At 41.2% G+C, this 26,821-nt stretch overlaps 1 protein-coding gene across 1 annotated transcript; it reads left to right on the top strand.

The window, feature by feature from the left end:
* Positions 1-5: 5 nt before the first annotated feature.
* On the top strand, positions 6-26,391 carry LOC119742804 (putative transcription factor p65 homolog). The gene is made up of 11 exons (XM_038218981.1): positions 6-211; positions 7,135-7,293; positions 15,522-15,691; positions 16,810-16,961; positions 17,856-18,097; positions 19,340-19,435; positions 19,899-19,978; positions 21,646-21,784; positions 22,334-22,414; positions 22,999-23,160; positions 24,461-26,391. The coding sequence occupies exons 1-11, from the start codon at positions 196-198 to the stop codon at positions 25,189-25,191; spliced, it is 2,028 nt and encodes a 675-aa protein (XP_038074909.1). The 5' UTR covers positions 6-195; the 3' UTR covers positions 25,192-26,391.
* The last annotated feature ends 430 nt before the right edge of the window (positions 26,392-26,821 follow it).

Here is a 26,821-nt window from a genome sequence, read left to right as displayed (position 1 = left end):
TTATTTGGCATCAATAGAGGGCGCTGCAAAACTATGTCAAGCTAAGGTCACTCAAGCAATGGGGAAGTACCGAAATTTTCCAACGTTACAACACGAACTTTGTTAGAAAAATAGAACAACGGAATCGTTTCGTCACTTCTGCTGCTCACCCTTGGATTCAGAAAGGTGCAAGGAAAACCCCGTGTCGTTATCAGTATGACGGATAGAAAAGGTAGGTGAATGGTTTCGTTTTTGAGAGCGGTGTAGATGTGACGTGTGGATCGGAATACGTGCGAGAAGTATTGTGAAACTTGGTGGAATGTGTTTGTTTATTCCACGCTTTGACTTGAGCGGCTGAAACGAAACGCAAGTTAGTCGGCGGTTTGGTATGTTGCTTTGTTGGCAGACTGATTCAGAGTGTGCATGAGTCACTCAATTTGTTGACTGTTAACCTGTTATTCTAAAATTCATCATGTTCATGAAATTGTAATTTGTTTATTGTGTGTCTTTGACTTTGTGATGACCTTAATATTATTGTAGTGTATCTCAAAGTTAAATACATTTATATGTTCTTATCAATGTTATGTTCTTATCAATGTTATGGTAACTTAGTAAGTGTAGTTTAGGACCCCATTCCGTACAACAGAACGGAAAGACTGGCATGTCTAACTAGCCGTGCTAGTGCTAGTGCTACAGCAGGTAAGACTAAGACTTAGTTAGCCCCACTAGTGTGGCCGTCGGTATGCTGCGCTGAACCCAAGGCCACACACCGTGGTCTGCGCACTACTGACGACGTTTTCATAATTTCAACAGCGAATTTCTTACATATGGTTATATTCTACGATGTCCCAACTTTCACTTCTGGGATGCTTGGGTGTAATGATGTTCAATTTTCCAAGATATTCTTGAATCTTTCTGGAGCCCATATGCACTCGTGAAACGTCTGGTGATGGCAGCCATTTTGAATGTGACAAGAGATGACCTCAAGCTGTGACGTCGCGTTTATGCAAATTGCTTGTCGAGCGAGGGCGCGAGTTGCAAATGCGACGGCTGTTTCCTGTACCATGCATTTATCGTCTGGGGGCCACGTGCACTGATCTCTATTCAGGATCTACGGCACAGGAAACAGCCGTCGCATTTGCAACTCGCGCCCTCGCTCGACAAGCAATTTGCATAAACGCGACGTCACAGCTTGAGGTCATCTCTTGTCACATTCAAAATGGCTGCCATCACCAGACGTTTCACGAGTGCATATGGGCTCCAGAAAGATTCAAGAATATCTTGGAAAATTGAACATCATTACACCCAAGCATCCCAGAAGTGAAAGTTGGGACATCGTAGAATACAACCATATGTAAGAAATTCGCTGTTGAAATTATGAAAACGTCCTCAGTAGTGCGCAGACCACGGTGTGTGGCCTTGGGTTCAGCGCAGCATACCGACGGCCACACTAGTGGGGCTAAGACTTAGTAAGAGTAAGAGAGTTGCATTTTCTTCCAAAGTACTCGGATCAAAATGATAAAAACCTAGCTTTATCTTCTCAAAAGATAGCTTGAGTAACTCCAGCTCTAATGCTCATCAGTAATTTGACATTGGAGCTGGAGGTCAATCTACATTGTATCCAGCTGTTTCAGTGGGTGAAAAATGGCGGAAGCCGTCAAATTTGGCCTCCACTAAAATGGTACTTTTCCCCTATTATCCAAACCCAGATGAGATTAGACATACATTGTACAGTACCTCTAGTCTTACCTAGCCCCACTAGTGTGGCTGCGAAATGCTGCGCTGTATATCTGGTCACACGCCAGGTTCTCCCTACTACTGAGGAGTTTCTCAAAAAATGACGCAAATTTTCTTACATATGGTTGTATTCTATGATGTCTCTGCTTTTCTCCTCTGGAATGCTTAGGTGTCCTCAAATTTTCCAAATTTTTTTAAAATCTTTCTGGAGCCCATATGCACACAAAATTCGTCTGTTGATGGCAGCCATTATGAATGTAAGAAGCTATGACCCCAAAGCTGTGACGTCGCGCTTGTGCAAATCGATCTTGTCGCTCAGGCGCGCGAGTTGCGATGCGACGGCTGTTTCTTGTACGATTGATTCACCTATACAGTATGGCTGCGCGCTTGGTTGAGCTACCTCTTACCATGCGGCAGTCATTAACAGATTAACGAAGGGAATGATCGACTTGAAACAAAAATATGAAAAAATGTTATGATTTCGGTACGTTACCTCTTTTTCTTGTCGTAAAATTTTCATTACAACTTCAAACTCATTGGTATACGGTAATTATAATAAATTAGAAAATATAATATGCCAAATTGTTGTTTTCCGAATAAGAAAGTAATAATATGGAATTTTCAAATGGCCCAGGAATAATAATATAATAATAATAATAATATAATAATAATAATGAGCTTTTTATCCCTCGGAATGGGAATGGGATTCGCTCCATGCTGTATTGCATTTACACCACACAGAACATGTGTACATACATACATGTACATGCGCGGGACAAAATGTAAGCTGTGAGCTGTAAGGTGTATATTCAAGCAAGTTGTAATAGGAATATTCATGTAACCATTCAGACTGCTCCATCCAATTTTGGTAGCAGTTCCCATAGGTTGTGTAGAAAGTCAAGAACAGATTAAATTCAAGACGGTAGTTGGTATTGATCCCGGCACATTGGGGCTGAGCCCGCAAGTTAGAGCCATACAGCATGCAACACGTATACCCTGGGATGGTTTGCTGTGTCTGTCCACACCGGTGCGAAGTGGGCGAACTAAAACCAGCCAATTACCGACTTGATTTCAAGTCTAAAACCATAGCATCGTCCCACCTACAGTTGCAGCTGTTGTCAATGTGTCCATTTTGGAGTCACGTCCAAATGATGTCATTAAATCTAGCCATAACATCTATCTATGTAACTTAACAGAGCAAACCAAAACGACCAGATTGGGCGGGAGTGCAGAAAAACATGCAAAACAAAATCTGGCCAACTTTACTCGCACTTTAGCCGACAGAATTCTCAAAAATTTTCATGGGGCAAAGACAAGGTCCTCAGTTTTCCACCAGCCAAGTTTGAGGTCTCAATTCAATTTTTAAAAGATCTTTCTTGAGCAATTTGCATATGAGTGATGCAAAGTGATTTCAATTTGAAGCCTACATGTAAGACTAGACCGGTACATATTTAACTTTTTGAAAAGATAGACCATTCATTAGTCTGGTGGCATAACTGTGGAGAGAATGTGTAGAAATAGAGACTTGGTACCAGATGTTTCTTTTGACACAGTTGATTGATGCAATACTAAAGGGGTGTTGGACTGGTTGTTTCATGTGCCAGTCTGTTTTCTTGTGTTGCATGTTTTGACTATCTTAATTTTTGGGACTCTCATACACAATATTGAGAGTCCCAAATTTTCGGACTGCAAAATGGCGATTGATATGAAATAGACAAAATTTAAAAAAATCTCCTTTCAATCCTGATCAGGTTTCCCATACCGAATGCTACAGTATGGTATTTAGTATTGAAATTTGTCACTTGTTGAAAACTCTTGTGTTGGTGCGCTAGAGGTTAAAAACCATCACATTTGCACCTGATTGTATTGTTTGCACATGTACATGTATTTTGCGCAGAAGAACTTCTGCAGTTCAAAGGTACTCTTCAAACCAAGCCACCATTACCTCTCCAACCCTGTGCTCCGTTGCTCCCCAATCAAACTAGTGTGCACACAATTATCTGCATCATCTAACCCTCGCACCTATTTGATACCATGTGAAGTGTTTGAAACCTATAGATCTAAATGGACTCTGTGCTTGAACAGTGTGGCGCTTCGTGACCACTTGCGCGACCTGCACGTGGGGCAGCTCCATGTGCAGGACACAGTGTGTGCACTGGTTCACGTCAATAGTACCCACATCTACTTTCATTTTGAATGACTGAGCAACATTTGCATGGGCATCAAGTTTATGGCAGCATTTTTCTAGAGCCCCATCTTTCTCTTTGTAACCATTGATTGAGGGAGAACTTGTGCATGGAGTCCATTCCAAGGGATTCAAAATTGTACCACTTGCATATTAAGAAAAGAACCAAAAAATAAATTAAATAAAATGACAAAACTCCCAAAAATAAGGTCCAGTAAAAAAAAATAACCAGTTGAACGTCCCCACCCGCATCCTTTTTTTGAAGCCGCATTCTTTTACACAATTTTTTTTATTCCCCCCCCCCATTCCATATTTTCACTTGAAATCTTGGTATCATGCGATATTAAAGGGAATGTACCGGTACATCATTGGCTTTTGCTGTAATTTTCAGAATTGAACTATTTGAGAGGTTAGTATAATATACCAAATATTGTTTCACTGACATGTTTGAAGTTTTGTGTTCGAAAATCCTGGAAAAAGCAAAAAAAAAAAAAAATGTTCAAGCAGTCTGGTTCCCTGGCTCCACTAAAGATGAAATAGATCATTATAGATGCCGGAAAATTGTAAGGTGAGGGAACCAGTCTAGCCTGCCTGCACCCGTTCATGTACATGTAACCAATAGCAAACAAAATTTGGACTGCAAAAATGGTAAATCTGGATCAGTAGTTGAAAAATAGTTAGGTTTTTCCAACGGTGGTCGGCCGACCACTGTTGGAAACGTATACAAAAATATTATTTTCTTGAAAATGACTTCACACCAGGTGCTATAATTTTACAGGATGCTTTATACTGTCATTTACCAACATAAAGTTTTTCGTAAAAACTTGGTAGTTTTATTTTTCGATGGTTTGCAAATGTTGTATATTCCCTTTAAATCAAAGTTGTGTCACTACTGCTGAATAATTCCTTAAATAAAATGAGCCTCGGTTGTTGCACCACTACATCCTGTGTACGCGTGTAAAATAACATGCAACTAGGAACCAGACCGCAAGCCAGGGATATTTGACCCTCAACCCACGAATTAGGAACAAAATTTTTTAACATTGGTTACATGTATTCTGAATGGTCCCTTACCACTTAACATTGATAAAACTACACGTGATATGAAACATTGCCTCGGTGTACATTCATCACAATCACATCAACATGTGGTTTAGAGAGGCAAAGGTTCATGAACACTTTTACGGATATATTGGAAGTTTGCAGTGAATGTATGCTGCATGTTGCATTCTGGGACAGTTGGCGCTACAAACGGGAAAGTTGTGCAGCGCAAAATGCCCCAAAATTCAGCGTACAAAAAAAAAATTCCATCATATGAATACTTTGGTTGCGTTACACGCTTTTAAATCAGATTCAAACCAGCCAGCCACCCCGGCAAGCTCGGTTGTCGAGTGGAAAGACATCTGCATATTAGTAAGCAGGAGGTCGTGGGTTCGACTTCCACCCAAGTACGGTAGTTTGTGAATTTTTTCTCAAAATTACTTGGGACAACACTGAGCAAGTGAGCATACAGTGTTTATAAAATACGTTGGTGAAGGGAAAACCCCAATATTGAATATAAATTAATCCTTCACTGCATGTTTCCGGTCTGGTGGCTTCCATGGGGGTCTGTGTATACATGTTCATGTACATTTGACAGTGATGTTTACCTCGGGCGAGTTAGTCCTATTCCTTCTCCCAAAGACGACTTAATTACGTTAGAAGAGCATTAATATTACTGTATTCTTGTCAGTCATAAATTGATCACTTCATGTAACCCATGGAAGCATGGCCGGATTAAGTTTTCTGTAGGCCCAAGGCGCCAGTGTTCCGTAGGCCCTACTCTGCACTAGGCACTGGCACCAATTTCATGTTGATGCTAAGCTGTACTAAGCAAGCCAGTCCAAACTGGTAGCTAACAAAAACCTGTTGGCACCCTTTGGTATTTTCGTTGGCCCTCAATTTTTTCGTAGGCCCCCAAATTGTCCGTAGGCCCTAGGCACAATGCCTACAGTGCCTAGTGTCTTCACTTGCTTGAATTATGTGACCGCAGTGCATGTACCATACTGAACCTTGTCCTCTGCCCATGTTTTATTCAAATGAATTATGGTAGACATACTGTCAATAAACAATACAAAAGCGTAGTTGTACATGTATGTGAAAATGTCTTAATAATGGGTTAAACTTGCACCGTGGGGTCAGCATCTTCATTGGTATACATACACAGCTATCGTACCGGCATGCATAGCTCTGTAGTGAACGCGTACACTGTGTTCTTGCATGCACTATTCAAACTGGTATTTCATGTCCATGTTCATTTTGGTGTGCAGTACTCACGAACATGTACATGTACAGTGTGTTCATGAGTGTACAGTATGTCGTGACATTTGCCCTGGGAGTGCGTGGTATTACATGTAGAATTCATGTAAGTTATGTGTGTCTTCAGAAATGTTCTCTAGTGGTTACTTGTCAGAGGTACCGTGTATACTTGGAAATTAGAGAATGTTCTTGAGTTAGGGTGTATATTTGTGGAAACACAGGGCACTGTGTGTAGTATAGTGATACCAGTTAGCATTGCAGTCAAAAAGAATTGTGCGACAAATCGATGGCCATTGTTATTTGTACTGTGTTGTGTGCACAGTGAGTAGATACTTGAACAAGTACCGTACTTGTATATGGTGAAGTAGTGTAAAAGTGTGAGTTTGGGGAAGCATTTACGTTAGTTGACTAAAACTGTGGTACATGCAGTTCATTATTCCAAAGCTCAATATTGCATTTTATATATTATCTTTGACACATGTAGATGTAGATTTTTGGTGCTATAGCACAAATCTTGTACCGGTATGTATTCTCTCTGCGTCTGATACACAGTTGAAAGAATCTATTACATGTAAGTAGTTGTTTCACAAATTTCACTTAATGTGAAATGCGACTGAAATTTTCAAGGTACATATTTGAAACAAAAGTACATGTACATTAATTCCAATCAAAATTCAAATCAAAATGGAATCAAATCAAAATGGTTTTCAATTCTTTCACGTGACATTAACTGATTTGTGATATCAACACATTTTTCACTACAAGTTTGTTCATGCACAGTTCATCACAATGTGGTGTTGCCCTTAACATTGTTGCCACAAACTGCAGTCATCATTTCAAGCCTCATTGGCAGTCAAACTGAAATGTACTTATTTCATCGTGAAAGCTTCATCTGCAGTTATTACTTTGAATTCCTTGATTTCATTTTCTCTTAGCTCGGGTACAAGAAGACGAATGTATGCAGAGCACAGAGAGCTCAGGAGCTAGCTTGAGTTTGGATAATTTAGAGCCAGGCATATTGAGGACGGCATCAAACACGGAATCTAGCAAGCCAAGCACGAGTGCCAAAGGTGGTCTCGATATGAGTGTTTTGGGTAAGTCCCCCGACAGAGTTCTAACCGAGTCAGTCACAAGTCATCACTAGTCGATCACAAGTCAATCACAAGTCAATCACAAGTCAATCACAAGTCAATCGCAGGTCAATCGCAGGTCAATCGCAGGTCAATCGCAAGTCAATCGCAAGTCAATCGCAAGTCAATCACAAGTCAATCACAAGTCAATCCCAAGTCAATCACAAGTCAATCCCAAGTCAATCACAAGTCAATCGCAAGTCAATCGCAAGTCAATCACAAGTCAATCACAAGTCAAAATCCTCTGGCAATCACTGTTAATATGTTGAGGCAGAGCCAGTGACATCCTGGAGCAGTGTGGAGGATTTTAAGTATAACATAGGCCTATATTATGCACGCTGAGCATAAACAACACAAGATCCGGCCTAAGAGTCACCTTGACACAGTGCATCCTCCAAAATCAGACACACAGTTTTACCATATAGCCTCAATCCTGCTAAATCGTCAGTTTTGCAAAGAGGATTTTGGAGGATTTGGGAAAGTCATGGCAAAGGCATTCCCTTGTCGTTGTGCGTACATATTGTACGTTGTATATACTTGTGAATTGACTTGTACTTTGACGAAAGATTGATTTGTGATAAATTGATCACATCTCAACCCCAGTATTGTAATGCGTCACTGAGATTTGTGTCTCCAGTAGAGTTGAGTCATTCTAAGGCAACAACTCATGTGTAGTTGAGTAATTGGGTTATTAAAGGGAATGTACATAATTGGCTTTTGCTGAAATTTTCAGAAATGAACATGGGCGTCGCCAGGATTTTTTCTAGAGGGGGGCAAAAAATTTTTTTGCCAAAAAATGCTTGTATTTCTCAACACATTCTCGATTTATCAGTTTTAGAGGGGGGCAGGGACATTTTGCCCCCCCCCCCCAACTCATTAAATTTACACCACTTTGTCTTCGCGCCTCTTTTTTTTTTCTTTTCTTTTCTTTTTTTTCTTCCTTTTTTTTTTTTTTTTTTTTTTTTTTTGCTTTTCCAGGGGGGGGGCAAGTGCCCCCCCTTGCCCCCCCCTCGCGACGCCCATGGAAATGAACTATTTGAGGGGTTAGTATAATAGATCAAATATTGTTACACTGACATTTTTGAAGTTTTGTGTTCGAAAAGGTTGGAAAAACCAAGAAAAACAAACAAAGTTCAAGTAGTCTGGTTCCCTGACTCCACAAAAGATAAAATGGATCAATTTATAGATGATAGAAAATTGTAAGGCAAGGGAACCAGTCTAGCTGGCCTGCACCCGTTCATGAACATGTAACCAATAGCAAACAAAATTTGGACTGAAAAAATGCTAAATTTGGAGCAGCAGTTGAAAAATAGTTAGGTTTTTCCAACGCTGATTGGCCGACCACCGTTGGAAATGTTTACAAAAATACCATTTTCTTGAAAATGACTTCACACCAGGTGCCATAATTTTACAAGATTCTTGAGACTGTCATTTACCAACATCCTAGTAAGGTATTTCGTAAAAACTTGGTAGTTTTATTTTTCGATGTTTGCAAATGTTCCCTTTAACATGGTCAAGTCTAGTCGAGTCACATTCTTTCTTGAATCAATTTACCTAATTGACATTTTAGGCAATCGTGAGTGTCACAAACTCAGACACGGGCTAAATTTCAATATTTTTAACAAATTTCTGGTTTAGGGATGAAAATTGAATGGGGGGGGGGGGGAGGAGATAGTGACAACAACAATTGCTGACTGACCACTCCATGCTGGAAGATAGCCAGGAATTTTTCTTGCCAACTTTTTTTCCATGTCCTGCAAAATAAAATATAAAATGGTGGGAAGGGGAGGGGGGGGGGGGGGCTGGACACCGGACACCATCTGACTAATTGGGTGCTGTGCAAAGCGGATGAGTCTGCACACTACCGGACAATAGCTGGCGCTACGTGTTGCAGCAGGCAAACAGACACACAATTTTCAGGACCCAGACTTGTAACAATTTCATTAACAACAATAAGACAACCCCGCCCCCCTCCCACATGTCTGCTTGACTAATGATGAACCTTTATGACATTTACTGGCAGTCGGGTCATTTTCCTTTAATGTCTCTCGAGTCTCAAGTTGTGTTGAGTCACAGACAATTGTAACACGAGTCAGACCCGAGACATGTCATTGGCTCAAATCATTACAACTCTGGAGTTTTCCACAGTTGATATTAACCTTAATCCAGTGGACTCCTTGAAGGAACAGTACATGTAGATTGTAGATAGCACTATGTAACTATTCACAAAAGTTCTAGTATGCTGGACACACTGAGTTCGCATACTAGCTCGCGCACATATTGAGTGAAATACTTGACTTACATGTATTTCCATCCGATTATGCACACAAATGTAGAGTCTTTGTGTATGAGCCAATTGTATTGTGCTTTGTCATTGTTAAGCACGTTGCTGTGCATGGTTTCCATTTGGTACCATATAACACCGCAGGTTTTTCGTTTGTCATATCCTTTTTGGTTTGACATTGGCATATGATACATAGTGGTTAGGTGTGTATACATACATGTGTTAAGGGAAAAGTGTGGGTTTTTTTAATTAAAAAAAAAATAGAAAAAGGGCTCTGATTGTTTCAATGCACATACCAATATATGTTTTTTTTTGCAAGACCAACAAATTTCACAATAAAATGTGAACCTTGTATCCAAATGTAATTTGCAAGCATTACTACTGATTAGAATGAAAGCAAAATAATCCAAATAGTGATTTATTAATGGCTATTGTCTGTGTCAGATTTATGACTCTTTGACGTGCATGTATGATCGGTTCCTGAACTTTGAACTTCAACATGTACATGTTGACATACATGTACCGTACATCTAATGTTGTCCATTGTCTGTTGAATACCCTTAAAGGCGTATAGGTTCATCTGCAATAATTCCAAAAGTAGCCTACCAAATTGTTATCAACAATCTTATGTTGATTAACCCTAACCATCCCCAACCCTTCAAAATTAAAAAAGGTCTGCATGTTTTGTTGGAATCTGTTGGCTCGAGTACTGCACTAAACGTTTTGCATGGGGTAAGGCTAGCCCCATAAATGTGGCCAATTTACTGGACTACCTCCGTAAACATACATGTAGGTCACACTTCCACATGTACAAAAACGTGTCGAACTTTGTCAAATTTTGATTTTCACATTTAGGCTTAGTTTGTAGGGTTTTTTTGGCTTTAGAAGCATACTCACCCTCTTTATGGGCTAATCAGAAAGTGCTGCCTTTTTCAGATGTCTAATTTTTGTGACATTTCATGTTGAAATTTTGATACGCAAACGTGTGCAAATGAATCTGGAAATTTCACGAAAAATAGACATCTGAAAAAGGCAGCACTTTCTGATTAGCCTATAAAGAGGGTGAGTATGCTTCTAAAGCAAAAAAAACCTACAAACTAAGTCTAAATGTGAAAATCAAAATTTGACAAAGTTCGACACGTTTTTGTACATGTATGTGGAAGTGTGGCCTATGTTTACGGAGGTAGTCCAGTAAATTGGCCACATTTATGGGGCTAGGGTAAGGCATACCACCATAATCAGAGTCCAACAGTTTGGATGTAAAGTTTAAGTTTACCACATGGTGTTGGATTTTGCAAGAGTGTGGAAGGTTCCTAGTAAATCACTCAGGAGGGTTAGCGGTAAAGATTCTACTGACTAAAAACCCTGTGATATTGTTCCGTCTGGCTTGCTGTTAGGCCCCCCCAAAAAATACTCGGTCTCTGGTCAGCGCGCACGTCGATTTTAATCATGCGCGTCAACCTTTTCTTCTTTTTTTTCAAATTAACACGGAAGCTACAACAGTGCCCTCTATTGCCGCGCCTCCTCAAATTTTTGTACCAAAGAGCACCAAGGAATGGGGAAATTGCACCAAGGCAAATGATAAAGGGCACCAAGGCAAATTATGGAGGACACCAATGTACAATACAAGCTTGGAAAAAAAAAAGCCACCCAAAAAAACAAAACAAAAACGCGTCGCCGCATCAATTCCGGAACTTCGGTCTGACCAGAGACCGACTATTTTTTTTTTGGGCCTTATTTAGAGACAAATCAAGAAATGTACATGTAGGTGATTTCCAAAGATCAGTCAAAAATTTCCTGATCAATAGGTTGTGCACGGTTTTCACTGTTTTTTTTTTGAATAATGTAACATCCACTGAGATGAAAGTTCAGAAGGTGAGGCTTTGAACATTCTTCTTTGGATTTTTGAGTGGTGTTATCGGAAACGAACAAAATGTACTGGTATGAAACGCAAATGATCTTATGTGCCTATAAGGGACGTATATGAGTTTTCATGTGAAGCCAACACAGAGAGTGAAATTAGTGTGTTGTTTCTAAGGACTCCAGTCCAGGACTTGACTTGAATAACTTCAGCGTTAATGAATTTATTTTTAATACCAAAAAACTAACTTTTTAAACTAACATAATCCCGATGTTTATTTAAAAAAAGCAACACCGCTATAGAATGTTGAGCACACAAACCATGCTGCACCACCTTACAGGTGGTGTTGCAAATAATTATTACTATGTAAATGCTGCCTTCCCTACAGTATATTGCTTGTGACAGCGCATCACTAACATACCACTTACATGTGTGTGGGTCCATGTCCATGCACACAAGTATCCGTTTCCTACCATGTGTACTTGAAATGAAGCCCTACATGTTTACATTGGCGAAAGACTTGTGACTCGAAACTCGGACTTGAACCAAACGACTCGAGACTTGGACTTGGACTTGAACCAACTGACTTGAGACTCGGAAATTTGGACTTGAACCAAATAATTTGGCTACAACACTGGAAGTTAGGTACAAATACTGTTATCTTTGGTATCCGGATCCACTCGGTGGTCCTGTCATCCTACCGGTATGTACATAATTACTTGAACTTGAGAACTAAGATTAAAGGTACAGTCCATCAATTGTAATGTGTGCATTTTGTTCGTTTGAAGCAACAAAAATGCTCAAAATCTAAAGAAGGGTGCTTAACAAGTAACCTGATTAAGTTTCAGCTCAGCTTCAGCTGTATATTCCGAGAAAAACAGCATTATAGGATCTCGATTTCAAACCAAAAGTTGCTGAATCATGTTTTGAATTTGGGCTGAATTCAGCGTCCGAGACACGTTTTCACTGAGCCCATTGCAGCAGCTACGCGATGTCGCGCACTGATCCAACGAATTATTGCAACCGCGCGTGCGTGTGCATCGTGTCAATGCTTGCGCGCACTTTGCCAAATAAAAAAACGAACTACTGACGGAACTTTCCACTGATGCGCTTTAGACGCCTGTTGGAATGGCCTTCTTTTGTTGATTTCTTCAAAATGACAGCATGCCAGAAAGAACAATTTCACAGGGAGTTTAGTTCCCTTACTATCTTTCAACCAAGTGTGTTTTTCAACTATAATTACGTCAGTTACTTTTTGGATAGCTGCAAAAGATGGACTGTAGCTTTAAGAACTAATACACTATAAATTTAAGTCACACAAATGGTACTTGACCAAGTAACATTTGCAATAATAATGTAATGCCATGCCATGGACTGGGTTCACAAGACTTGAAGTACCCCCTCAGCAGTTACAAAAAGAGAATTGGGAGGGACAATTGTGGACGTATTACCAACTGTGTCTGATGTTCACGCGAATATGCTAATTCGGAATTGTGAATTAGTCATGTTTACATGTACCGTACTTCACACCATAGGCCTACATGTAAACCAGTACGCCCACACAGTGTGACCCTCCCCCCTGGGTCTTTTGGAAGTATGAAGTTCAACTTGAAACTTATCTCCATTGAGGAAATACAGTACACATATTTTGGTGTTTTTGTTCCCTTTGTTCTTGTTTTGTACATGTATATGCCTAGAAAATTCCGAATGAAGAAAGACTGAAATCACTTGTCGCAAATTAAAAATTGTTTGGGCTAGAAAAGGGTGGGGAGGTTGTGGTTTAAACAGACCGCTTCAAAATTTACTTGTAAGACATTGGAAGTAAAATATATGCCTAAAACAATGCAATGTACAATGTACATGATAGCCCAACTCACTTGTCAACAGTGTCAACCTGACTTTTCTAACTTGGGTATTTTCATAGTCATCTGAGACAAGGCTTTAACATGGTGTTTGAATGTTGATCTTGGTACAAGATTACATTTCACATGGATTTCCTTTTCTAAATATTTTCTTTTGATATTTGATGACCATTTCCACCATTAAAATCTAAAAAGGAGCTTTGAATTTCAATGTACAATTCCATGTGGACTTCCACCAATGTCAACGCATCTCTGTATACACTACATATACTTGGAAAGTACACTGAAAAACACTGTACACTGTACGTGATTTCTATGGAGTATTGTGAACTTTGAATCGTCGAACCAAACTGTAAATCGTTGAACAAAAGTGACTTTTTGACAAAGACGTCCAGCAGTTATAGGAATTCCCGGAAACAGTGTTTTCCCACCGGGGCTGGTACATGTATAAAAGAAATATCTATTTATATAAAATTATGTCAACAGTGTCTTTAGATTATTCCTTCAAGTTGCACATGGGCACAATGGCTGCGTTTCCGGAGTTGTTGAGAACCTTCGCATTCTGTAACCTGTGTTAATTTATGTAGCATGGACTCAGGACCTTATCTGCACCACAAAATCTAAGTGGATTAGATGTATGAAAAAAATATCAACTACATCTTTACTATTACTGGTAGTCTGTGGACTAGTCCTGTGCCCGATTTCATCAAACTCTTCGTAACTTGCGATGCATCGCAGCGCTGCGACGCGTCGTATCCCTACGACGCGTCGCAGCTGCGACGCGTCTTGCGATCCATTTCACAAAACACGTCGTAAGTGCAACGCGTCGTATGTGTATTTATAGCACAACTAGGTGACTGTTTTATGTATTTAGTCAGTGTACAGTAAATAGGCGTCTGATATTCAACAAAGAGTTGTCGGATCTCAGCTCGAAATTTGTTAAAACGTAAAACAAAGTGGCGGTCATGCGATGCAATTTTGAAGGAAAACAAGCTCTCATTGGACTGTATAGCTACTTTGAAATTTCAACTGCAATATTCCAGTCTAATTCATAATTATTCAATGAATTTTCTATTTACAACTTTACACACATTGCCTCGGTATTATAATCTCGTTTATGTAATGTTTATGGCATTAAACTGGCTAAGAAAGGGACTCTTCTTTTTTTGCGATGACCACTAGACACGTTGTAACTTGCGACGTGTTTTAAGCCGTTGTCAAGGAACTTACGAAACGTTCAACACATCGCAACTTTCTTGAAATGGATGATATGACGCGTCGCGAGTTGCGACGTGTTACACGTCGTAACTCGAGTTGTGACGCGTCGCAGCGCTTCGTGAAATCGGGTGAAGAATAGCAATTTCTATTTTGATTGGTTTTTTTTGGGGGGGGGCCTTGTTTTTTTAATTTTTTTATTTATGCCAAATACCGGTAGTCTTACCTGATGGCTATGTCCAAGAGTTAGTGGTTCAGAGAGGAAGTGAAAGAAATTGTCATGATTTGTTTACTTCCTAAATTATAATTATCACTATTATTAACTAATGAAACAAAAGGAAGAAATGTTTCTGATCTGTTCCTTTAGCTTTTCCCATGTCCTTCAAGTGACACACATTACGGCACATGCACAAATAAGGAGTAATCCTATATAAAAAGTTCCTATGCTGTCTGTCTGTCGGATGTCTGTCTCTGTCTGACTTTCTGATGTCTGTGTGTCACCTGTTTTTGTGTAAAAGGCCTAAGAAGTGCGTGGAAACACAAAATGCAAGGGTTAATGGAGAGGCTTAGTTATATTAGTTTTGGGTGGCATGGGTAGCTTGTGCGTAAAGCGCTCGCCTCTCACCAAGGTGACCACGGTTCGAATCCTGGCCGCGGATCACATGTGAGTAGAGTTGTGCGTTGGTTCTCTCCTGTGCCACAAGGGTTTTTCTCCAGGCCCTCCGGTTTTCCTCCCTCCGGAAAAATCAAACACTTTCGATCTCAGGCTGTGCTCCGTGGTCATATATGGGTCGATGTGGCCGGCAGCCATAGGCGCCTTTACGTGCCAGCGGCCCGACCACGCTGTAGCCGCGTCCTTTGCAATTCAGCATACCAGCTGCGAGTAAGGATGATTAGCCTCCCAAATTATTATTATTAATATCTCATACATGTAGCTCTCAGCTGGAATCCACTGTTTTTCCCCCAACAGATTCGTTTTTAATCGGTGACAATGACGCTCCGGCCGACCCATATTTGGAGATCGTCGAGCAGCCCAAGCAGAAAGACCTGCGGTTCCGCTACGAGTGCGAGGGACGGTCCGCGGGCAGCTTACTGGGTGTCAAAACCACCAGTGACAGGAAGACGTACCCTACTGTCAAGGTATGGAAATGGATCAATCTGTAAATTTGGGGTCCATTCTGTAAATTTGGGGTTCAAGTCAATTTCCCTCTAGTTTAATTGGTAATACTGTGGGCTCCATGCATAAACAAGACAGGGAGTCAGCTTGGCGCAGTGGTAACTTTCCTCGCCTTTCACCTCTAAAGCCCAGGTTTGATTCCTGCCCTGGGCCCAATTTGACGGTGCTGCTAAGCACACAATTTTATGATGACAGAGCCTCCGTCTATTTCATTGAGACCGTAAGCATAAGCACAGCAAAAGTCACACTTACCTCCGGGGAAAACACATGCTTAATTAGTGGCGTAACAATAGAAATCTCCATGCGCATGCAGCCGTTAGCACAATTTTCTGCTATGCTAAGAAGAACTTTTCTGCTAACTGTTCAGCAGCGCGCCATTAAAATTTGGCCCTGTTCCACATGTGGATTTGGTTTTCAGTCCCTACCTAATTCCATGGATTTTCCCCAAAAATGTTCTTCTGGGGTTATCCTCCCACCTCTAAAAGAGTAATTTCTTCTCACTGTCTTCTCCGTATAGGTTTCTCCTGGCTTGCGAGCTGACAGTGCCTAGGGCGCTTTTGAGGAATCCTCGGTTTCAGTACCAGAAATATAATGAAAACTAGAAGACAGGGTTCTTTTTTTAACCACTTTTGAGAGCCCAGTGGACGGGACACACTGCGTCCCACGACTTATATTTTGAATGTGCACAAAGCCATAGCTTCTCCTCGTGAGCGTCAAGCACTGTCCGCAATGCCTTCGAATGTCTCTCCCAGTGGTCTCCCCCAACTCTCCCTTTGCAACCGTTGAGGGAGCAGAGCACTCAATAGGAAAGGACCAAATTTCATGGAGCTGCTAAGCACATAAATCTGCTAAGCGCGAAAAAGTAAATTACAAACAGGTTACCGGAAAATTTTATATGCAGTTGATATTGCATTTTGACTGGTTCTCGCCTGATTGCTGCTTATCACCAAAATTTGCTTAGCAATTTTTTTCTGCTTAGCAGCTCCATAAAATTGCTCCCTTTACATTGGTTCATTTCTTTTCCTGATTCAGTTCCTTCCTATAGAGTACCTGATGAGTCCATTGTTTTTTCCACTTCCAGATAAAGAACTACACAGGCAAAGCCAAGATTGTTGCGTGTCTCGTGACGAGGCAAACCCCTCACCAGCTACATCCTAACGGCCTGGTGGGGAAACTGTGCAAGAATGGCATCTGCTCCATCTCGACTGATATCAACCAAAGAATGACTGCCAGGTGAGTTGAGGATTGTTGGATGGACAAATTCTTAAATAAATAATGCAAACATCCAAAAAATTGGTGCTCACAACATGGTTCGTCATTGTTACTGCCCTGCTCATCAGGCAAATGAAACATTCCAAGCTCAATGCTACCATGTAGATCCAGACGGCTGCATCAACTTCCCTAATGAATCTCTGCCGCCCTCACAGGTAACCAGTTACTCCTTGGTGGGGAGAGGCAATGAGTGACAAGTGTCTTGCCCAAGGACATAAGCACCGCAACTCCTGGCTGGACTCGAACCCACATTCTGTGGAATTACCCACAAAATCTTAAGTTAATGAACCGGACGGCAAGGCCATGGTCCTCTACAAGTAATAGTGGAACCATCGACCATGAGACCTGGGTTCAGTTCCCACCTAGGCTGTCCTGAATTGGGTTAGAGTCCTGAATGGTCCGCTAGATTATTCCCTGCAGTGTATCATTGTGGTTTAGTTGCTTGCTTTAAAATGCCCTCACACGACAGTACTTAAAGATATCATTTTCACCATGAGAGGGTCAGTATTTCCATGGAGTCCATAGGCTGGTATCAAAATATATGTTGACTATTTGGGACCAGACCACAGGACACTGTTGCATCTCTGGTTACCAATCACTGTATGCATTAAAAATCACAACAGGGAGCCAGGACCAAGACGTTTCGTAATGACGTTTTGACTATCGTTTGACTAGAGGCGTTTGCACACAGCTATTAGTGCACAGGCGCAATACCCGAAACAACCACTAGTCGACCAATGATCCTTGACCGACTTTGCTCACTGATGTAGTAGCAAGCACAACAATCAAAGCATGTGTTCTACTTTAAAATGTTGACCTAATACTGATGGCAAAATCCACTTTTTCTCTTTTCAGTTTTCCCAATCTAGGAATCCAGTGTGCTAAGAAGAAAGACATCCAGAACGCCGTACAGGGCCGACAGGAACTTGGCGTGGATCCGTTCAACCAGGCAGCGGCCAGGGCCCACTCCCAGCAACCTGACTACGAGATGAACGTAGTCCGTCTGTGCTTTCAAGCTTTCCTGCCCGACCCCCACAATCCTACACAATTCACCATAGCCTTACAGCCACAGGTTTCGGTTCCAATCTATGACAAAAGTGAGTAGAAAGACTCCACATCATTATCACAATGACATGTATTGGTATGGATTCTGTGCGTGAATGTCGACACTTTGTTAACACTTGTTAGATCTCCCTGTGCAGACACACTATGGACACTGTTTCAAGCACTTGGATGAAAATGCGCACGATTCATCTTCGTCTGAATGGCTTACGGCCACCATCCCTAACCCTGCCAGACGCAACACAGTGCATCAGGTGAAAAAATTCTGGTGCACTTTGATGCATTCATGAATGAAATGTTTGCAGAAACACCATGTGGGAATAATTTCTCAAACTAAGAGAATGGTTCTGAAAAAAAACAGAGGTGTATTCTTTTCAAACCATTCTCTTCATCATCATCGTTGGTTTTGAGGCCGTTGTCCAGTCTGTTCTGGGTTGGCCTGCTTTCTCCCCATGGCTCCCCTCCACTTGGCCCTGCCGTCGCGTCCCTCGCATTGACTCCACTCCAAGCAGTCACATGTCATCAGTCACGGAACTCTGCCACGCCTTACGTGGTCAGCCAATGGGTGACCTTTCATTCATTAGTATATCCACCATGCAAAGCCTCAAATCTTACTTGATGCATTCAGCTACCAACACCAGTGCATAAACAGCCACTTCTGAAACAATGAGAGCTAGTCCCATTGAACAGTGCCTCAGTTGTATCCTGCTGCGGTGACCACAGACTCTGAGGTATTTTGGCCTTGAGACTTTTTGCCTGATGGATCTTGCTGCACTGGGCAGGCTTGTCACATAGTCAAGTATTGCATGTAGCTGCGTTTGGCAGGGTTTCTAGCCAAAATACCCTGGGCGGTTAGGGTTAAAAAAGCCGGTCTAACTCACTCTTTGTAACCGTTAAGGGGTACCTATTTACAGAGTCCATAAAAGTGACTCTTTGTTTTCCAAATAGGGTTTCCAATAACTTATATTTGTTGCTCTTCAGCACAAAACCAGTCACTTGGACCAAATTGAAAACTGGGATTTTTGGGCTCATTTGAAATGACAGTGAATAAGATTTCCAATGATGTATAGAAGATGTAAATCAGACAGACATCTGATGCAGTTACAGATAGTTTCCGTTCCCAATTTTCGGGCCTCGGAAAGTTTTGAACACCAAGAAATTTCTCATTAAAATTTCCCAAATTTTGTTTTTCTAAAGAGTATTTTTAACCTGCTCGACTTTGAACAATATAAGATTGGTTACGGAATTTCCTTTTCTGTTTTCTGTTTTCTGTTCAGAGGGAGCGTCATTGAACATATCGAGAGTAGATCGGAATCATGGAACAGTAAGCGGTGGTGACGAGATGTTTATTCTGTGCGATAAAGTCCAAAAAGGTAAAACAACGTTTTGGGTTATTGTTTGTAAACATACAACTAATTGTCATGCTTTCTGTAATATTAAGGGAGACTAGTACATCACATAAAATATGGAAAAAAAGAAGAAGAAAATTTAGTGTTTAAATTTCAGAATCATGGTGGTAAGAAAAAAGGATTTCCTAGAATTCACAATTTGATCCCAATGAGAGGGAGTGAACAACTTTTCATTCTTTTTAAATTTCTATTTTTTCACAGCACATGATTCAGTTTTCCGCATTTCTATTTACTTGACTTACACATTTTTGAACTTTATTTTGTACCTGTTCCAACCGTTGTTCACATGCCTTGTGCATTTTCTTTTTATCTGCTGTATCTAATGCGGAGGCTGTAGTCTTCTTAACAATGTTCCTGGACAGTATTTTGTATGTGTGTACTAGATTGAAGTGTCGACATTTTCTTTTTTTATCTTTTTTTACAACAGATGATATTGAAGTTGTCTTTTTCGATGACGAAAAATGGGAAATCAATGCAAATTTTGGACCTAGCGACATTCATAGACAGGTTAGCCGTGCGACTCATTGTGTTTTGTCATTTTATTTATTGGTTTATCTATCGGATCCGTGCACAAGTACCCCCCATCAATGGCCAGAAAAGGAGAGTTGGGGGTGACCTAGATTGCTTCCCGATCCATCCACTGCGTATTTGGAATGTATCCAAAGTTATTGGAGGCTGGGATTAGTCTCGGAGACCATCGTACTTTGAATTCGAATGTATCGCGCGCCGATGACGCCTGATGCTTACGCGAAGACGCGGTGGCTATAACCTTTGCACATTCAGGAAGTTGTGCGTACTTTGCATGCGAACCAGTACAGTGCAGTACACGCACACTGTGTGTCCCATCCACAGAGCTCTCAACCTTGTTTCAATGGGTAAGATCTTGCTGCGCCATGTTGTTTCCCATCATGCCTAGCGCGATACGCACACGCGCCCATGGAGTCGAGGCTGCGGCGCTCTCAAAAGAAGTAAAAACGCGCCCTCTTTTGTTGGCGCACGGAGCCCATAGTTGGGCCTATTGTTATAGTCGAGACGTAAGACAAAGATGGTGACTTAAGCTGCTGGTCACTGTACTGCTCCATGTCACCCTGCCTATTACTCCCTGGATTTTGAAGGATGTAGGAGGGTGAGGGTACATCTGAGTTCAAAGCCAACTGAAGACGATTAGAATTTGAAGACAGCACTTGGAAGCATCTCCAGTTGTTCTGCCTTTCCAACTCAAAGGCAGTATACATGTGTTATATTTTATGTCATTGCTCCGACTGTCAAACTTGTTAGCTTATTTAATCAGCTTACCTTTGGGTTGTTCTATTATTTTGGGTCCAGTGTGTGACATTTTTCCCGTCCCAGTTACCTTGTTACTTTGTACTTTGCCATTCAAGTATCACTAAGAATTACCTCAAATGATTTTTTATTTGCTTGGTAGGTAGTTGGCTATTCATAATCATTCTTTGAGCATGACTGCATTAAGGAGTGCATCGGAATTATAAAATCACAGACGTCAGATGTAACAGGGACAGGGAAACAAGTGGACCCCAAATTTATAGAATGACCCCTTCAAATAAAGCAAAAAGTTTCTGAGATTGGATCACTTGTGAGCTTATGGTTTGGAAAAGCCCTAAAGTCTGTACAGGATACTATGCTACAAATGTCTATTGCCAGTCATTGATTTCATCACTGACACCACGAACTGACACTCGGTGGTGCTAAGTGCCCGGCACACGCGCGTACCTTACCGTACATAACTGCGTAATTTTTAGTTTTCACGAACTGACTCCTAAGTACAACATGCGCGCACTCCCTACATTTTTTGTTGCACGAACTGAAACCTGTCTTAATTTCACCAGTTGAAAGGTGTTTAATGAAACATTTCTGTAACCCCACAGGTAAAAGGATGGAGTAAATTTGTCTCAAACTTTTCAAAACGTTTCTCTCCAAATTGTTTTTCTGCCACATGCTTGCGTTTCAGTTCCTGAAAACCAAAAATGATTCTATTATGCGTCAGTGTACGAAGTGCTCGCGCACACCCCCTGTGTCAGTCCGTGAAACCGAAATGATTGATGACATAGCTTTCAGCAACTGAAAGCACACCAGCGCACACGTGTCAGTTTGTGAACACGATTTCACCCCTTCTTTTCTGACTTGTGTCTTGCTCTTGTCTTTGTCAATCGTAGGTAGCAATAGTGTGCAAAACGCCTCCTTACAAGACTAAAAACATCCAGCAACCCGTCACCGTCCAATTCAAATTGAGAAGAAAAAGTGACAGAGAAACTAGTGATCCCATGGACTTTATCTTCAAACCTATTGATTTAGGTGAGCAGTGCTAATCCTAGACTGAAGATAATGACCCTATTTCATGCTTCTGCCTCGCCGAGAAAAATATTACTTTGTAAATTTTTGCCCTAAGCGAAAAATTGGTGAGAACCAGTCATGAGTAATTCACATTGCATGGCATTTTGGCTGGTAACCAGTTTTGCTAAGCAAATAGTTTTTGTGCATAGCATTTTGTTTGTTATGCGTAGCAGCTCCATGGAATTGGGCCAATAATTCAAATCATACATTTGAGGACAGGCAATAGAAATGCTGATAAAAACTGTATGTAAAATTCCTCTCCAAAATGGAATATTATTATTTATTATTATTATGTTTATGGTAATGAAACCAAGGATTCCTCAAAAGCGCCATAGGCACTGTAAGCTCGCAAGCCTGAAGAAACCTGTAGCGAGAAGACACTGAGAAGCAATTACAGTTTTAGAGGTGGGAGGAAAAGCCCAGAAGAATACACACAGAATCGGGTAGGGACTGAAAACCCAATCCACACGTGTGGTTTTTTTTAACCGTATCAACACTTCATGTTCGCAGATGCTGATGGAGTGATAGCAAAAAGACGGAAAAAGTCACCACATTTCTCAAAATTCTTTATAGAAGATCCTTTGGTAAAACGTAAGTATACAGTTGTAAGTTGATTGAAACATTTTATGTTGGTCTGTTACATAATTGCTCCCTCCTGAGTTCAAAAAGTCAAAATTTACTGTTTTGATAAGGTCAATAGATATTGAGAGAAAGTGCTCTCGAAACCTCACCTTCCTGGAAATAGACCGATCCATTATAGCGCCCCCATGTGGAAGATGGGTACCAGCCCCTCCCCCCCCCCTTTGATTTTACGGAGGCCAAGTGTCCGGAGAAGAAAACATGTCTACATTTCTGTGCGAGTGCGGTCCCCCCCCCCCCCCCCCCCCCCCGACACCAAAAGCCGGATACGCCACTGTTTTCAATAGTGTGACAGGGCCTGTAGTCTTCTTGTCTAAGCTTAGAAGTATTAAGTTTAGAAGTATTAAGCTCAGAAGTATCGACATGGCATGCAGTGCTGTTTGTTTTCTGCAAGAATATTCAAATTAAGATGACCCACAGGTCATCATCAAGGCCCCCAAAATACCTGTTTTGACATTCTAGTCAGTTTATGATTGATGCATACTGAAAAGGTAACGACAGATATTCAATTCCATTTCCTTTTGTTTGAACAACAGAGGAACCCGGTGAAGCGAGTATGCTTCAACATCGACAGCAACAGCAGCAACAGTTTCAGCAAATAGGGTCCTCCAATGTTGCGACAGCATCCACAGACCCAGACGTGAGACAAAAATTACGCAGCAAAATTGAGCAAAATTCAAAACAACCAAATGTGAAAGGTGATTAGCAACTCTTCTCTTTTAAATGATATTCAGTTTAGCTAAGTTTCCAGACACATCTGTGCTTGTGTTTTAAGTCACGTGTTCCATGTCTCTACCACAGACCCCTTGCGTGTAGCGCCCTCACTGAAGACAAGGTATTTGTTCTTCTGTGAAATGCACGATTACAGTTGTGTTCCCCACGCTATTTGCAAGTTTCATCGCGAAAACTCGATTCCTTTTCTATTTTTCTAGCAGTTCGAAAGTTATACATTTTTGAACGAGACATCAACTGAAAAAATCGGCCTATGTTTAGTTGAATTACCGGTTTACAATTTCAAATTATAGCAATTTCAAATTATTTGCTGTCTGTCAATAATTACATGTACGTTCTCGCAGGGTAGCCTGGTTCACGCCCCACAATTAGTATCGATAGTGTACAGACTGGGAACCAGTCTGCCCACAAAACAATCATCCTCATCCTACAATATCCTCCAATTGCAACCATGTAAAATTGCAATCCTCCACAATCATCCGTTATTTCTTGAATTTGTTCAGTGGAGGGGTAACCATTGCCTCAATCCTTCAAAATCCTCCAACAATTACTGTTAATGTGTTGAGGCAGTGCCGATGATATGCAGAAGCAGTGCCAATGACATTCAGAAGCAGTGCGGATGATATGGAGCATAATGCAGTGCTCACTTATGCATGGCTGAACATAACCAATGCAGGGTACAGCCTACGGGTGAACAACTGACGACGCTTCTTTGCCGTTCAGTCTCAATCCTCCAAAACCGCTAGGAGGATTTTGGGGGATTGAGGAGGGTTAGGGTTAGAAAGAAAATAGAATTTGTTGAGGAATTTGCAGTTGGGGCACTCTGTACCAGGGGTCTGATTTTGGCTAGTTAAACCAGTACCCTCATTCTTTGAGCAGCTAAAGGAATTACCCTCAATCTTCTTGAATAGGGGAAGTGACAGTAACAGATTGTCCAACACATAGTAGTGAGGTAGTCCGGTCCAGGCTGGGCTTGATTTTCATTTTGCTGCTATGCAAAATAATAGTGCTTTGCGAATGTACGTGCCCAGCGAAAATGGGACGAGAACCACTCTCCTGCAATATACACTATTTGATTTTCAGTCAGTAAGGGCACAAGTCAGGCCTTATCTGGAACCTATTTTCCAGGTTGGGTCTCACATTGGCTTTGAGATAACTCTTTAAGATGATTGCTTTGCATGGTACTCGAACCAAGACTAGACCTCAACACTGTTTGTGAAGTGTCTGTGAAAAGTGGTTGACTACTGCCTTGTTTTTTTGGGTTAGTTTTCAACCCAGATCCGTCTCTGGATGCCAGACAGCCGACCAGGGAGTTTGCCCGTGCAGTCCGTAGAGCCCCGTCAGACAACAACCCAAGAATCGCCAAGTTCTCCCCGGACTCCTCAACGTTCAGCTACAGCGACAGATCCAACATGTCCTTTGGAACCGTGATTCAGCGCGATTCAACGGCTGCCGGCGCCGCGGCTACGACAACGGGGACACCGTTCGCCATGCCCCAACCCCAAGTCCCGATGGCCAATTGTAGCACGGCGCTGCTATTCCAGGACCTTCCCATGGAACCCAACAGCCAAATGGCGACATACCAGCTTCCGGTGCAGCCCAGTCCTGCAATGGCCGACATGGCTTCAACGTCAAACTTTGGCGAAAATGCTGCCGCACAAGTATTTCCCCCAGACTCTACTGGTACGGAAGAGACTGAGTCCTTCTTAACCAACGATGATGAAACATTGTTACAATATGTGCAGGGTGATTTTTTGCAGGAGGAAAATTTGGCAGCACTTCTTGCTGGACAAGACATACACATAGAGAACCTGGTTCCCCCTGTGAATTTAGAGGAACTTACTACTCTGGAGGATTTTGATCCACGGACGCTGTCTCTCAGAAACGATATGTCGGATGGAATGGACACTGATTTTGCTGTGGAGAACGTTAACGACTCGGTCTCCATACCGTACAGTCATAGTGTGGAGTTGGAACATGACCCCTCACTCTCTTAATCTTCATGTAAATTGTGACCAGAATGGATAGCAAGGTACGTCTGGGGATTTCAGTTTTTGCATTTAAGTTTGTCATATGTCATAGTACTTGTTGTAGTAATATACATGTTTATATGTGTACTTCTGAGTACTGCATGCCTAGATCTGATCAAAATTATGAAGTGTAGTTAGTAATATTGTAAGTTGCATTATGAATGCATAAAGTTCAACTATATCTTATTTTAGTCCATGGCATTTGGTTTAATGCCAGTGAGTAGCTCAAAATAAACATTATTTTTTATGTAAAAAGAATGTAGAATTTTTTTTTTTTTCAACCTTGCAAACTCTGAGACAGCTGAAAATAAGTTTAAGTGGTAACTAAGTTCTGCAAGAACATTGTTAGTACAGTAAGTACATGTACGATACTTGTAAATTCAAATGCATTTTGAAATGCAAAGTTCTGTTGTTTGTATTAAACATTAACTGAAGGGCCTTCTCACACAGTCTACAATCTGCGTGTTGGACTCGGTTCTAGCACAGAGAACCTCTTTCACACTACATGTACTAAGAATCCAACACGGCTTCTACGCGGGTCAAGCATTCTACCCGGGTTAAGTCCAACCCTGATCAGGGTCGAGAGGTTCAATGCAGGGAGAAAATCCTAAATCTACATTTTGTACATCCGACCCGTGTGTACACTGTTGTAGTATGAATGGTATGCCTTGCCTACCCGTGTTCGGTGTGAACCAGTGGCTGCCTTTTTGGCGACGTCAAAATTGGGATTCATTTGGGGGGTCGATGGCCCCATTGCACCCCCCCCCCACCCCTCGGATCCGGCGTTGGGGGAGTAAGTGTGAAAGGCCTTCACAGACCTGTCCTTAACAAGCAATTCTTTTTAATAATGGAAAAAAAATTCAGTCATACTGAAACGTAAGAGTTTGTAAAATGCTTTGCAGAATAGGACCTAACCAACTGCCACTTTCTTGTACTGCATGGTCGGACAACAAGTACATTTTGTCTGATTGTATTTACTAAAGCAATGCTTATCACTTTGTGGTTTTTTGTTTTGTTTTTCAGCTCCTTAAAGAAATAATAGTGGCTTTTCCTAGACAGTGTATCACGCTTTTGAAGGTGAAAGTTTTATGACAAAAGTTATATTCTCCTACTTTTCTCCAAATAATTGAAACGTGACTTGAAAGGCATAGGATCGTTTGCATTATCAAATTATTATCAAAAAGCTTATTTGGATCAAAGATCGTACTGGTTCTAAACACCCCATGAAATTATTCTATCTGGCTTGCTGTCATTTAGAAGAAATCAAGAAATGTAGGTGATTTCCAACGATCAGTCAGTCGACTGATTTTTGGAAACAAAGAGTGCTATAGACGAAATCGTGTTTCGTGATCAAAAGATTGGGCATGGTTTAACTTTTCTCAAAAAGTATATCCACTGAGCTGAAACTTCAACAGGTTAGGTGTTGAATGATCTTCTTTGGTTCGTTATTATTGGAAAGAACAAAATGCAAATGATCCTATATGCCTTTAATCAAATAAATGTAAACATATGTACAAGTCATAGTTCACTAGTATAGTTAGTAAAGCCTAGCTTCCATATCGGTGTAAGAAACGCAAACAGGACCAAAACTGTAATG

Source organism: Patiria miniata, unplaced genomic scaffold (genome assembly GCF_015706575.1).
Source record: "Patiria miniata isolate m_02_andy unplaced genomic scaffold, ASM1570657v1 HiC_scaffold_6, whole genome shotgun sequence".
Classification (NCBI taxonomy): Eukaryota; Metazoa; Echinodermata; class Asteroidea; order Valvatida; family Asterinidae; genus Patiria; species Patiria miniata.
The sequence above is the reverse complement of the archived record's forward strand: the minus strand, read 5'-3'. Positions and strand labels throughout refer to the sequence as shown.